This window comes from Armigeres subalbatus, chromosome 2, assembly GCF_024139115.2.
Source record: "Armigeres subalbatus isolate Guangzhou_Male chromosome 2, GZ_Asu_2, whole genome shotgun sequence".
In the NCBI taxonomy this organism is placed as follows: domain Eukaryota; kingdom Metazoa; phylum Arthropoda; class Insecta; order Diptera; family Culicidae; genus Armigeres; species Armigeres subalbatus.
This window is the reverse complement of record NC_085140.1, coordinates 359294493-359306936: the sequence shown is the minus strand read 5'-3', so window position 1 is coordinate 359306936 and position 12444 is coordinate 359294493. Positions and strand designations below refer to the sequence as shown.

Sequence of the window (12444 nt, the reverse complement as noted above, 5' to 3'; positions counted from 1 at the left end):
GTCATCAGAGGAAAAGTAGAATCACTGAAATTTAACACGGCAAGGTATAGCCAATGGAATTGAAAATAATTTTAAAAATTACAAACAGAGATTTTTTGAAAATGATTTATTAGGCGGGATTAGAAATTCAATTAAGATTAAAAGTAGTACCATCTCCGGAATCATTTCAAGAAAAAACTTCATTGTCATTAACAATCAAATTAATATATGTATAATGTAGATATTAAAAATTCTAACCTCATGCTATAAATTATTTATAAATAAATTTAATTTTGAAATTTTGAAAATTATTTTGAAAGCTGCATTCTATACCTTGCTGTGAAATTTTTTTCATGATTCTACTTTTTCTTTTGATGACAGAATTAATTCTTCTCTTAGCGTATTGCAAAAGTGTCGGCGGCGATGGCGTACACTTCTAGGAAGAATGAATCACATACAGTGATTGGTTTCCTACCCGCCACTGCCGTATCCAGGCGCTAACGTATATGTAAAAATAGCCGACAAGAGTTAACCACCTGAAGTTTGTATGGCGACAGACATCTAACGCGGGTTTTCTCAACAGTAGGAGTGTACTTTTCACGAAAAACTATTTGGTACCAGCTGTGTAGGAAGGTGTCCGCTACTACGCCTACCAAATATTTTTTCCGATTAAGGTGCTTATTTTCGAGATATTACACATTAGATGCCCTTCGCCATACTGATTTTCAAAAGTTAACTCCTAGTGTGCCTAGTGTGTGAATCCAAAAGAAATTAAATTAATTGTCTTTGATATTTGGTTTCAAGAGCTGTGGACAGAGGATTAAATTTTATTTCGTTTTAAATTGGTTTCTGTTCGACTTTGTTTAGTTTGATTTTGTTATGTTTGAAATTTGAATTTTATTGTAATGTTTACATACTGAAATGGATTTGAATAGCTGAATTGCTTAAAGCGCGATTGGAAAATTTTTATTTTCAGGGGGAGTTTTTATTTTAGTCGAGGTTATTTTAGTTTAGGTCTGCCCTTGCCGGTTACCTATATCAGGAGCAAAAACTTGTAAACTTGGTATCAGGAGCAGACTGGACTGATTTTTTTCGGAACAATGAAGTTGTACGAGAAAGTAATGAAATCAAGAGTATATTTCCCAACCTCCAGCAGCAGGTGTTGTCAGAAACGGGAAGATGCTGTACTGAGAAGCATTCGAATGATGTCCCTGCGATGTTCACTCGGAGACATTATCAACCATGCTCAACGAGGAGTGTTCGGATGGAAAGCCTGCTTCTCGTCAGGACCGGAATTAGTTTCGGTGGATAGACGATATTTCAATCGTACTATATAAGCTGTTTCGGGGCGAGGATGCTATTGCATAAGTTCCTCTGATTTGGCTGAGTCTGGAGGTTTTTTCCTTCTTGATTGGTTCCATTAGTTTCGTTCGTTAGGTCAAGATGAGGGGTTTGATTTTGGTAAGTTTGTGATCGGATTAGACGTGACGTGGTGCCTGTGACAGACAAGAACGTTGAATGAGTGGTGCGAAATTTTATTGATGGTTTATTTAATTCTATTAGTAAGATGGATGTGAGATGAATGCGGAAACGAAGACAATTAGCAGAGATGTGACTCTAATCGTTGAAATACTGCGAATATTAACACCTTCGAGAGAGCAAAGTGTAAATTTGAGTGTTGTTTAATTTTCGCAGTTGGCAATCGTGGGTTGCGCGGTCGCTCAGCAAAACCAGAATACGGACCGTTACAATGACGGACGTTATTACCCAGATCTCTACCAAGGAAAGTACAACGATGGAAAATATCACCCAGATCAAAGTGGATCTTACCGACCGGATGGTTCCGGAAGATATTCTGGAAAATACGTTCCCTACGTGTGAGTTGAAGAAGGATGCAGATTTGTCTTTAAGATGCATACTAATTAAGGCTTGTTTCCGCTTCACAGTGATGGAAAATACGGTGTGGGTGGACAAGGAGGATCAGGTGGAGCTGGTGGTGCTGGATCTGGATTCGGTGGAAAGGGTGGTGCTGGTGGTTCTGGTTCCGGAGGTGGTTTCGGATCTGGATCTGGATTTGGTTCTGGTGCAGGATCGGGCTCTGGTGCTGGCAAAGGAAAGCTAACCGTATCTGCCTCTGTTTCGAAAACTCCATCTGGTGGCTTTGCTGGAGCTTCTGCTAGTGGTTTTGTTGGAACTTCTTCAAGTGGCCTCTCTGGTAAGACATCTGAATCAATGGTAACTCAATTCCACTAGCAAAAGTCTATCCCATTTAATCAGGTGTCAAGCAGGGATCAAATGCAGGAAAACCTTCAGGTGCTGGAAGCAAAGGAAACCTCTCTGGTGCTGGAAGCAAAGGAAATCTCTCCGGCTCTGGAAGCAAGGGTAATCTTTCCGGTGCTGGTAGCGCAGGAAAACTTTCCGGCGCTGGAGGCAAAGGAAACAACTTTGGTGCTGGAAGCAAAGGAAACGTTGGTGGTGCTGGATCTGGATTCGGCGGAGCTGGTAACGCGGGAAAATTAACTGTATCGACTGCCGTTCCAGCTGTCCCACCAAGAGCTCCCCAACAGAAGGGCAAATCTCCATCGTTCGGGTCGGGATCTGCGGGTAGTGGCAGCGGATTCGACCGCATCAAAGAGCAGGTGAAGCAGTACAACAAAGAGGGCTACTACTACCGTTATCTCACTGAACAGGATGCTCAGGTTGCCGAAACAGGCCGACTTGAAGACCGTGACACCGACAGTGAAACACTCCGTGCCAAGGGATTCTACGAGTACGTTGGTGATGACGGCGTGCGGTACCGCGTCGACTATAATGCCGATGAAAACGGATTTGTGCCTCGTGGAGCCCATCTGCCCACCCCTCCACCAATTCCAGAAGCCATTCTGCGAGCGCTTGAATATGTGCGCAACCAGCAGTAAAGAACGGTTGTACATATCTGCTCTCTAAGTATAAATTTAATGCATTTGGAAAATATCTCAAGTCAGGCTCCATGCGTGGTCTCATTATCTGTGTTCTTTGAAATTAAGTTTTTAATAAAACTAAAAAAAACAAAACTGATTGCCTTTTATTTTTTAGATTTTTTTATATGTATACAGGTGTCGTTATATTTCAACTGTAATGGCTTTCTTACGAAATTTCTATACGATTCCACCCATAATTCCATTACCTATAATGCCTTCCCCCCGAAGGCCATTAATTCCAGTGAGCCAGTACCCCGACTCCCCGAATTAGTTATTATTCCAAGCATATACACCTAACCAGAGAGTGTCACATTTCATTACAATCTTACGAGAATTCCACGTACAGTTTGCCATAATTTGCGACGAATACACAGATTTCAATAAGCCAACCCAAGTAACATTTTAAGTTTTTTAACGCTCTTGAATATCATAATTCACTCTTCAAGAATGTTATAAAACCAGCATAAAACCATAATGTTACTAGGGAATGGCAAGCCCTTGCCTTAAGTCCCTGATCACGAGAATATAAGAACTGGATATGTGTGTATGTCTACATCTACAATGAATCTATTTTAACACTCCCATCGAGGAACGACATGCTGTATACTTCGTCAACCTCAATTACCTACCTGTATACCTGGTTAGCTACATCGTCGATACACTTATGCCTGTTGTATTGCAGAGCTCCATAATCGTCGGTCTTGGCGAATGTTCCTCCAGATTCTCTGAACGATTAAGGTCCCCAGGTCCGATTTCATAGCATGTAGACAGCTTATTCACGACCTTCCAGGAAGTCGTCGGGCTCTATCCGGTTCTTTGTCGAATATTGTTTTCGCCATTATTTACCCGCCATTCATACAAAGTGTCCAGCCCTATGGAATCTGCCGTATTTTACACGATTTACAATATTTTCACGAAAACTTTCCGGTCCGCCTCTTTTAACATTTACGCATCATGTCTGTGATACCCTTCGTACCTACGTACGTCATTAGTGCGAGTGATTAGTATTAGTCTGATTAGCAAGCTTCGTGTCTTGGTCAGTCTTACTCTACATTGCGTGACCGTCGGTCGTTATTGTTTGTTCCACACAATGTCCATCCCTGGTGAAGCCAGAGTAATCCTTAGAATGCCCTATTCACAACAGCAATACGTAATTTCACTATACAGGAAAAGCCATTGTCACATGTCACAAGCGTGTCAAGGTAAACAAGTTCTTCAACAACTTCAAACGCATCCCCATCAAGCACTTCCTCAGCACAAACACCACTAGGACTACCTCTATCTTTACCAGTAATAATTTATTTTGACTTGGTTGAGTTAATGGTTGAGGTTGAGGGGTTTCCAATAGCCTTACGAGCAAAGGCCTAGGATTGCCAATCTGGAGATGGCGAGCTCTTGAGTTCGTGTTGGAAACTTTCTCGACACTCCGGATATAAGTGTGTCCATTGTACTTGCCACACAATATACATACTCTTGCAATGGCGGCATAGAAAACCTTTAATTGATAACTGAGGAAATGCTAAAATAATACTGTTGAAATGCAGGCCAAGTTTCAGTTGGAATGTAGAGCCATTGAAGAAAAGGTTGAGCTTATCCTCGTCGTCTTCCTCTTCAGTGGTGCAAAAGCCTCCACTAATGCCGTGCGATCGATTAGTCGATATCGCTCGCAAAGTCCAGGAGCATATGCGACCGTGTGATGATAGTGCCGTTCCTATGCAAGCCAAATCTCCTAATCGCCCCTCGAGTGCAATGTTGCACTATAAATTCGGAAGTGCATAACCCAGATTCAATCCATCGAAGGTCACAAGTTTGCAATCCGAATACTTGATTTCGTGCCATCAAGTGCTGCACGTATCAGACTTATTAGTTTCGCTGGAAAACCATCTTCAGAAATTATCTGCCATCGTATGCTGCTTCGAAATCAATGAACAATGAACATCTGATTGGCCCTCACGAAAATCTGTATGGAATTCGCCGAAGAAGGATTCATCAAGTGGTCTCAATCTGTTGAACCAAATACGTACAGAATTCTATACGCCGAGTTCATAAGGGTGATCCCTTTTAATTGACGCACTCTAGCGTGTGCCTTTCTCTTTGATCGGTGATATGAGGCCATACATCCAGCCGGTAGGCAATTCTTCAGCATCAAATATTTTCTGAAGATTGTGGTGGATCAATTGACGTATCTGCTTACTTCAAAGTTTGAGAAGCTCAATCGTAATATCGTTCTTTCCAGCATTTTTATTGTTTTTAAGTTAATTTTGAGCTTTACTCACCTCACCCAGCGTTGGTGGTTCGATAACTATGTCCATCCTGCATTTTCATCAAGGTTTGCAGAAATCGCTCTCAATCGATAACGAACAACGATAAAAGAGAAGCAAAAACTGTTCCGAATCATAACAAGCTATGATAACAAATTTATCAAACTTGTATATAAGTGCGAAAAAACAGAATTGGATAGGCAGCCCCCACAGAAAAATGATGATTCTCGCTTTGTTTTCGCTCCTTTCGTGTTGGTTACTGCACAGATGTGTAGAATAAGTTGAAATGCATCATCAGAGCCAGTGCTCCCCGCATTTGGAGCTTTCTAAAAGAAATTTATCATCGAGTATAGCATCCCGAATCAGTTCTCTATCATGACAGCTTGCGAAAAAAATTTCTCGCGGTATGCTACATATCGTAAATGTATACAGAGATGATAAGTGAGAGACCTGCTCTTTCTCTTTAGGATTCAATCCCTGATTTTCATACATCTTCGTTTTGACCATTCAGCAAATCCTCGTCGTGTCATCATAGTCTTGTCTGTCAGCAAATCGTTTCTATCCATGATCTAGTGAGCTTCATCTATCACAAACTCTCTATGCTGCTTTCTCATTCTGCGGTTGATTCATTTCTTTTCTGCCTTTGCTATACTGTACAATTCTCTATTGCATCGGATAGCAGCTACTATCACTAGCTGTAGGCATCAAATGCCTAGAACGGAACGTTCAAATAAGTGAAACCAAGGGGGATGCTTTTTTTCCGGTGATTAATTTAATACCCCTCTGTAGTTCCAGGGTAAATGCTACAAATGCAGCGAATGTGACCATTTCAAGATAGACTGCCGGCAGAAGGCCGGTGGAGAAGCAAATGCTGCCACAAACCAACGTAAATCGTTGAGATTCGTGGCGAACGGGAGCGACGTAAGATAACAGCAAACTCGTGTTTAAGGTGATTATACGATGAAGCCCGAGGTGAATTTTGAATTCATCATTATATTTTTCTACTCCCATTTTCAAAATCCCGTCGTAATAATGTCCCGAGCAGCACATATGTTGCACAAAAGTTTCTGTGACACATATGCAACCAAATTTAGTCACATTTGAGTTGCTGCAACCAAATCGGTCTGGATTGTGCCGCTAGGGGTGCGTACAATAATGCGTGTTATGGTTCTCTCTGCTCGTGCTCTTGAAATAATACTAAAAAAAATCACGTGGCTTCCAAGATGACCGATTTGCGGCTTTGTTGTATAATCACCTTAAGTCTGGAGTAATAATTTTCGTACAGTGCTATTTATCTCAACAATCGAAGCCCAACTACAGCGCTATCAATAACCCTTACTGAGTTCTAGTGTGGAAGAAAACCATGCTTTATATACAACAGTAAAGCACATGTGACGATTGGACACATCGAGCATCCGAAAGATATTCAATTTGCAAAAAAGAGCTAACCGCGGAGGAGGTTGGTACTCGGACTCTGATGGCTTTTCTGCAAACGTGCCCTTCAAGTGGTCTTGTTATGTAGGGGTTATCACGCCTATCTAGAGAGTCGGATTTTGAGGGTTTGAGTCCCTCCAAAACACGTGGATTCTTTTTCGCAAATTTCATATCAATTTGTCCATTTCTAAACATTGAGTTCGACGCCCGGCCAACAATCAATATCCTATCATGAGCCGCCAAGGGTGTGACGCATTACCCGCTTCAGCTCCGAAGTTTCATCGGAACAGACGTCCAGAAGGAGCAGACGTCCGAAGCATGAAATCCAACAAGGCTCCCGGGGTCGATCACATTTTAGCAGTGACGTTCAAAACAGACCCCATGCTATCTGCGCAAATGCTGCATCAACTATATTGCAATATCTGGCAAACCGTAATTTTTCCGGGTGACTGAATAGTGAAGATTTCAAAAAAGAGGAAAGGGTAAAGCTCGGTTCAAAGTTATCCTAAATCGGATACAGGAGAAAAAGACACGACTCTTCGACGGCAGCAGGCAGGATTCCTCCCGAAGGATTATGTGTGGACCTTATTGTCACGCTCCATATCACCCTGGAGCAAGTCAACGAATTCATGAGTTCCTCTATCTGCAAAGAAGCTTTCGATCGTCTGAACCACAAAAATCTGTGACGCAAGGGAGTTCCGGACAAAATCATCGGCCTCATCAAACCGCAGTACGAAGCTCTTACGTGCAGAGTCTTGCATAATAATGTAAACATTGCCGCCGTGAAACGTCACTTCTGTTATAAAAGATGTACTGAGTATGCCAAACGTTTTTTTGTCAAACAAATACTACACAGTATGAAAATGATATAACAAAACCAAGATTAATCCACCTAGCGGTGATGATGCCTTTCTCGTGCAGTAAAAAAGTATTTTGGGCATTACTTCTGAGCCCATCGTCCGATCGGGCCAATTTTCAGTAGGAAATAATGAGACAAGATTCTGCGTCGAATGCGAGGAAATCGGTTCAGGGTAAGTGCAGTAAAAGTGAGCTAGATTTTTTTACGTGCTTTTTTCTGAGAAAAAGTATTTTGGCCATAACTACCAAGCCCATTATCCGATCCATCCAATTTTCAATAGGAAATAATGGGGCAGAATACTGCGTCGAATGCAACCTGTAGTGAGGGAATCCGTTCCGGGTAAGTGCATTAAAAGTGAGCAAGATTTTTTTTTACGCGCTTTTTTATGAAAAAAGTATTTTGGCCATAACTACCAAGCCCATTGTCCGATCCGTCCAATTTTCAATAGGAAACAATGGGGCAGGATACTGCGTCGAATGCAGCCTGTTGTGAGGGAATCCGTTTGAGAAAAAGTATTTTGGCCATAACTTCCAAGCCCATAGTCCGATCCGGCCAATTTTCAATAGGAAACAATGGGGTAGTATACTGCGTCGAATGCAACCTGTTGCGAGTAAATTGGTTGAGGGTAAGTGCAAAAAAAGTGAGCTAAACTTTTTGATCTTTTGGTGCGCACACACACACACACACACACACACACACACACACACACACACACACTTCCTGGAGGAAGACATCGAGTGTTATCGGCGAAGAGACACCAGAAACGTAAGGAAGGAGGTGAGAATCCGATCGATGGCGAGATGGCAACAAGAGTGGGACAGTACGGAGAAAGGGAGGTGGACCCACCGGCTCATCCCAAACCTGTCGGTGTGGATGAACAGAAAGCATGGTGAAGTGAACTTTCACCTGACGCAGTTTCTGTCGGGTCACGGATGCTTCCGGAAGTACTTACATCGGTTTGGACATACTAATTCACCGTTATGTCCAGAGTGCGAGAATGTCGAAGAGACTCCAGAACACGTGGTATTCGATTGCCCAAGGTTTGCGGAAGTACGTAGAGGAATGCCTGCACTAAGGGCGGACAACATCGCAGAGCGAATGTGTCACGAAGAAGGCACGTGGAATGTGGTCAGCAGAGTCGTGACGCAAATACTGTCAGAACTGCAGCGTAGATGGAGAAGTGACCAGCGAATAAGCGTAGTCTCGGGGAAATCCAGTGTGAGTCCAGTGAGCAGTGTTTGGCCTCGGGTCGTCAGGGGCGCCAGCGAACCGGAAGACTTCTGGCAAACGGAATCGTCGGACCGACCTCGGCACTCGAACAGCCAGCCTGCTGAAGAAAGAAGGAAGCGCTTCGGGTATGTAGGACACCGCCAGTACGGACTTCATCCACCACCGGAACCGTCGGACCACCTCTGCAACCCGAAGACGCAGACGGCGCAAGGCGCGAAAGCGTCCTGCGATAGCCGCCGGTAGTCAGGGTACCATCAGAGCGGAAGTTTCCCTCACCGGAACTGGTGGACCACCCTCGACGCCGGGGGAAGTCAGGAGGATTCGAGTCAGGAAGTTCGGTGCATGACCGTCGAGGGATCGAGACTACGTTGCAGTGGAGCAGTGGATTAGCCAGCCAGTCGGCGAACTAGCCTAAGCTAGGGGCCGGAATTTTAGAAGAAGTGCATGAGCACAGCCCCCCCGAAGTAGTCGCAGCATCCCGTGGTCCCGGGGGGATCGAGGCAAGGAAGATAAGGGACCCGGTTTATCCGGGAGGCACATTTTTAGCAGGTCGGGAGGAGCCCATCCCTGTTCGCCTTCGAGCATAGTGTGGATGCTCGAGGTGGCTGTCGCGCAGATTTTTGATGGCACACACACACACACACACACACACACACACACACACACACACACACACACACACACACACACACACACACACACACACAGGGGCAGCAGGGACTTTGTCCAAGGGCTTGACGACCTCTTCCCATGGCCACTGCGAGTTAGACCGGGACCATTGTCCCTAACCCCTAATCCCAAGGCGTCAAGCGACCCGTTCCGAGGGGATGCATGGCCAGGGGGTGAAATAATAAGCTAGGCCTTTAACGGAGCCTGTGGGGTACCTGGGCACCCTCCACAGTAATTGTCCCTTACCGCGTCATGCTGGGCTCTGGCGTGGTGGACCTCTTTTCCCGAGCAACTCGTGGGACCAAAATGGAAAACCAAGTCAATTCTTCAATTAGTGGTAGTAGTGTAGGCGACAACCCCTTCGCAAGAGGTGGGTTGTTCAGGTCTCCGCCTAGGAGGCCAGAGGCAATAGTCGGCAGCTCAGTGCGCAGCGCCAGCATGGGTCACTCAACCTTCATCTCGGCTATAAAAACGCCGGTAGGGGTTATTGACGGCCCATGGCTTGTGGAGGCGATGAACCGCGATGGGCTTTCGGCCTTCGAGGTGGCGACGGAACAGCTGGACGCCATCATCGACTTTGCGTCATCGAAGCATAATATCAGCAAGGACCTCAAGAGGAGCTTGCAGAAACTTCGAAAGTCGATGCTGGACGCCAAGCTGGAGAGGGCCCCGAGCAGCACACAAGTTGCACATAGATCGCAGAAGCTTATATGTGACCAGATTCAGTCACAATTAAGTTGCTGCAACCAGTTTCACTTGACTTGTGCTGCTTGGGGCGGTCGGGGACGGCCAAGTGTAAACCCGTGAAATCGGTGGAGTAGAGGTCTACCCAGACTGAGGCCCAAGGATTCGCGGACTCGGGCAAGGTCGAATCGACCGAAGGCGTGCCAGCGAAGACGGTGGTGCCAAAGTCTACCCAGACTGAGGCTCAAGTATTTGCGGGTACGTCGGGGGTGACTGCTCCAACGGAGCAGACACAAAAACGGGGGAGACAGTCTCCAGGGGATGAGCTCCCTGGGGGCCGCTCTAAAACGCGGAGGGTTACTACCCCGAACAAGGGTAGTGGGGCTGGGAAGCTGAACCCCGGTCAGGTACCTCCAAAACCGGGGGAGGAAGGACCTGGAAAGGTCCGTCCACTCAGGAAAGACGGTGATAAGGGGTTACGGCAGGATGAAAGTTCTCAGCCGCAACAGACCAGGGAAATAGAGGGGGTGACGCCTCCTGGACCCTGGTCAAGAACAAGAGGAAACCGAAGACGCCAAGGGCCGAAAAGAAGGCCCAGGCGAATGAGGGTAGCAAGAAGTCTAGGGTAGGCGCCAATCGCTCCAGGGGCGATGCCCTAGTCATCACGGCGGACGAGGCTAAGTACTCGGACGTCTTGAAGGCGATGAGGAGTGACGTCAAGCTCGGTGAACTCGGCGCCGACGTACGTCGAATAAGACGTACCCGGATGGGCGAGATGATCCTCGAGCTGAAGCGGGGCGTCTCGCAAAAGGGCGCCGCCTACAAAAAGTTGGCGGAGGAGGTCCTAGGCGAGACGGTCAAGGTGAAGGCACTCACGACGGAGGTTAATCTAAGGGTTAAAGACCTGGACGAGATCACTGAAGTCGAAGAGCTCGTCACGGCACTGCGGTGACAGTGTGAAGTGGAGACGACCACCGCAGCCGTTCGGCTACGGAAAGGTCCGGCAGGGACGCAGGTAGCATTGGTTCGGCTATCTGCAGCGGACGCCTCCAAGGTAGTCAAGTTAGGGAGCGTCAAGGTGGGATGGTCGGTATGCCCTGTGCGCATATACGAGCAACCCGAAGTTTGCTTCAAGTGCCTGAAACCGGGGCACAAGCAATGGGACTGCAAAGGCCCTGACAGAAACAATCTCTGCCGACGCTGCGGATTGGAGGGGCATAAGGCACAATGCTGCACGAACCCTCCCAATTGTTTGATTTGTTCCAGCAAAGCTGTGAACAGCAAGCACCCCATGGGGGTTCGATGTGCCCGGCGTTTAAGCGTGCTGCAAAATCAAAGTGCAGGTAACGCAGCTGGCTTGCTCGGCCTCGCCCGAGTGTTTGGTGTGCGCAGGTTTAGAGGAAACGGCGGAACACGTGTTGTTCGTGTGCTCACGTTTTCGCGCAATGCGTGACCACATGCTTGCCACATGTGGTCTGGACACTACCCCGGACAACCTAGTTCGGAGGATGTGTAAAGATGGTCATGCTCTGTGGTCGAACTCGATCCTTTTATCGAACAAGTGGCCGCGCGAAGAACAACATGGTATCGTCGCTTTCGCGGCGTCGGTCAACCGGGCGGGTTCCGAGCCCGAGGACGGAAAGGGGTCCTCGTCAAGTCTGGGGCAGGCGTAGGCCTCGCGTCGGCAAGTCCTCTGTGTGCTGGCGAATAGGCCCTATCGCAGAAAGGTCAATTTGGGGTGCACGCGGCATCATCATTCTTGATACCAGTCGTGCAGAGGGAAGCAGGCGCGAAGTCGACCTTCCCACCTTCCGAGGACATAGGGCGTGGTAAGGCCACCTGGAAAGCCGGCAACGCGCTGGCACGATACCATGGTGTTCTTCTAGAAAAGCGAGTTACGATGTTCGGTGCTGCAAGGACACGCAGCTAACCTCGAGGGTGCGTTGTGCACTGGCCCCCCTTTGGAGCATTACTTTCTGGTTGTACCGAAGGGACTATGGGCTTGGCGGCAATGGAAACGGTTTAGCGGGTCGGGAATGTAGTCCTGCCTCCCTCGGTGATCCCTAACCCCGCACTTCCTGACAACCCAGGATGTCTGTTGAGCAGATTCCTCCTCCATTGTTTAGGAAGAAAAAAAAACACACACACACACATCACCTCAATTCGTCGAGCTGTGGGTCTCCGGGCCTCCTATAAAAAGTTCATTTTTGGAGCGAACATATAGCCTTTACGTATACTTAGTATACGAGAAAGGCAAAAAGGCTCCATTTGGTTCATCTCATTTTTCCATCACATTTTAAGGTATCGCTTGGCGACAGCGATTCTGTCGCCAATGGTATGGAAGCGTAAATTGAACATTGCCTGCAGC

The 12444-nt window shown here is 46.6% G+C and overlaps 1 protein-coding gene across 1 annotated transcript in view; it reads left to right on the top strand.

Moving 5' to 3' along the window:
• Window positions 1-1319: 1319 nt before the first annotated feature.
• The window catches only part of LOC134210071 (keratin, type I cytoskeletal 9-like), a 29583-nt gene continuing 18458 nt past the window's right edge, over window positions 1320-12444 (top strand). Inside the window, exons 1-4 of the mRNA XM_062686097.1 lie at window positions 1320-1440; window positions 1675-1856; window positions 1926-2194; window positions 2257-2893. Coding sequence (XP_062542081.1) covers window positions 1423-1440; window positions 1675-1856; window positions 1926-2194; window positions 2257-2893 — 1106 coding nt within the window. The 5' untranslated portion in view covers window positions 1320-1422. The remainder of the gene's footprint in view (window positions 1441-1674; window positions 1857-1925; window positions 2195-2256; window positions 2894-12444) is intronic.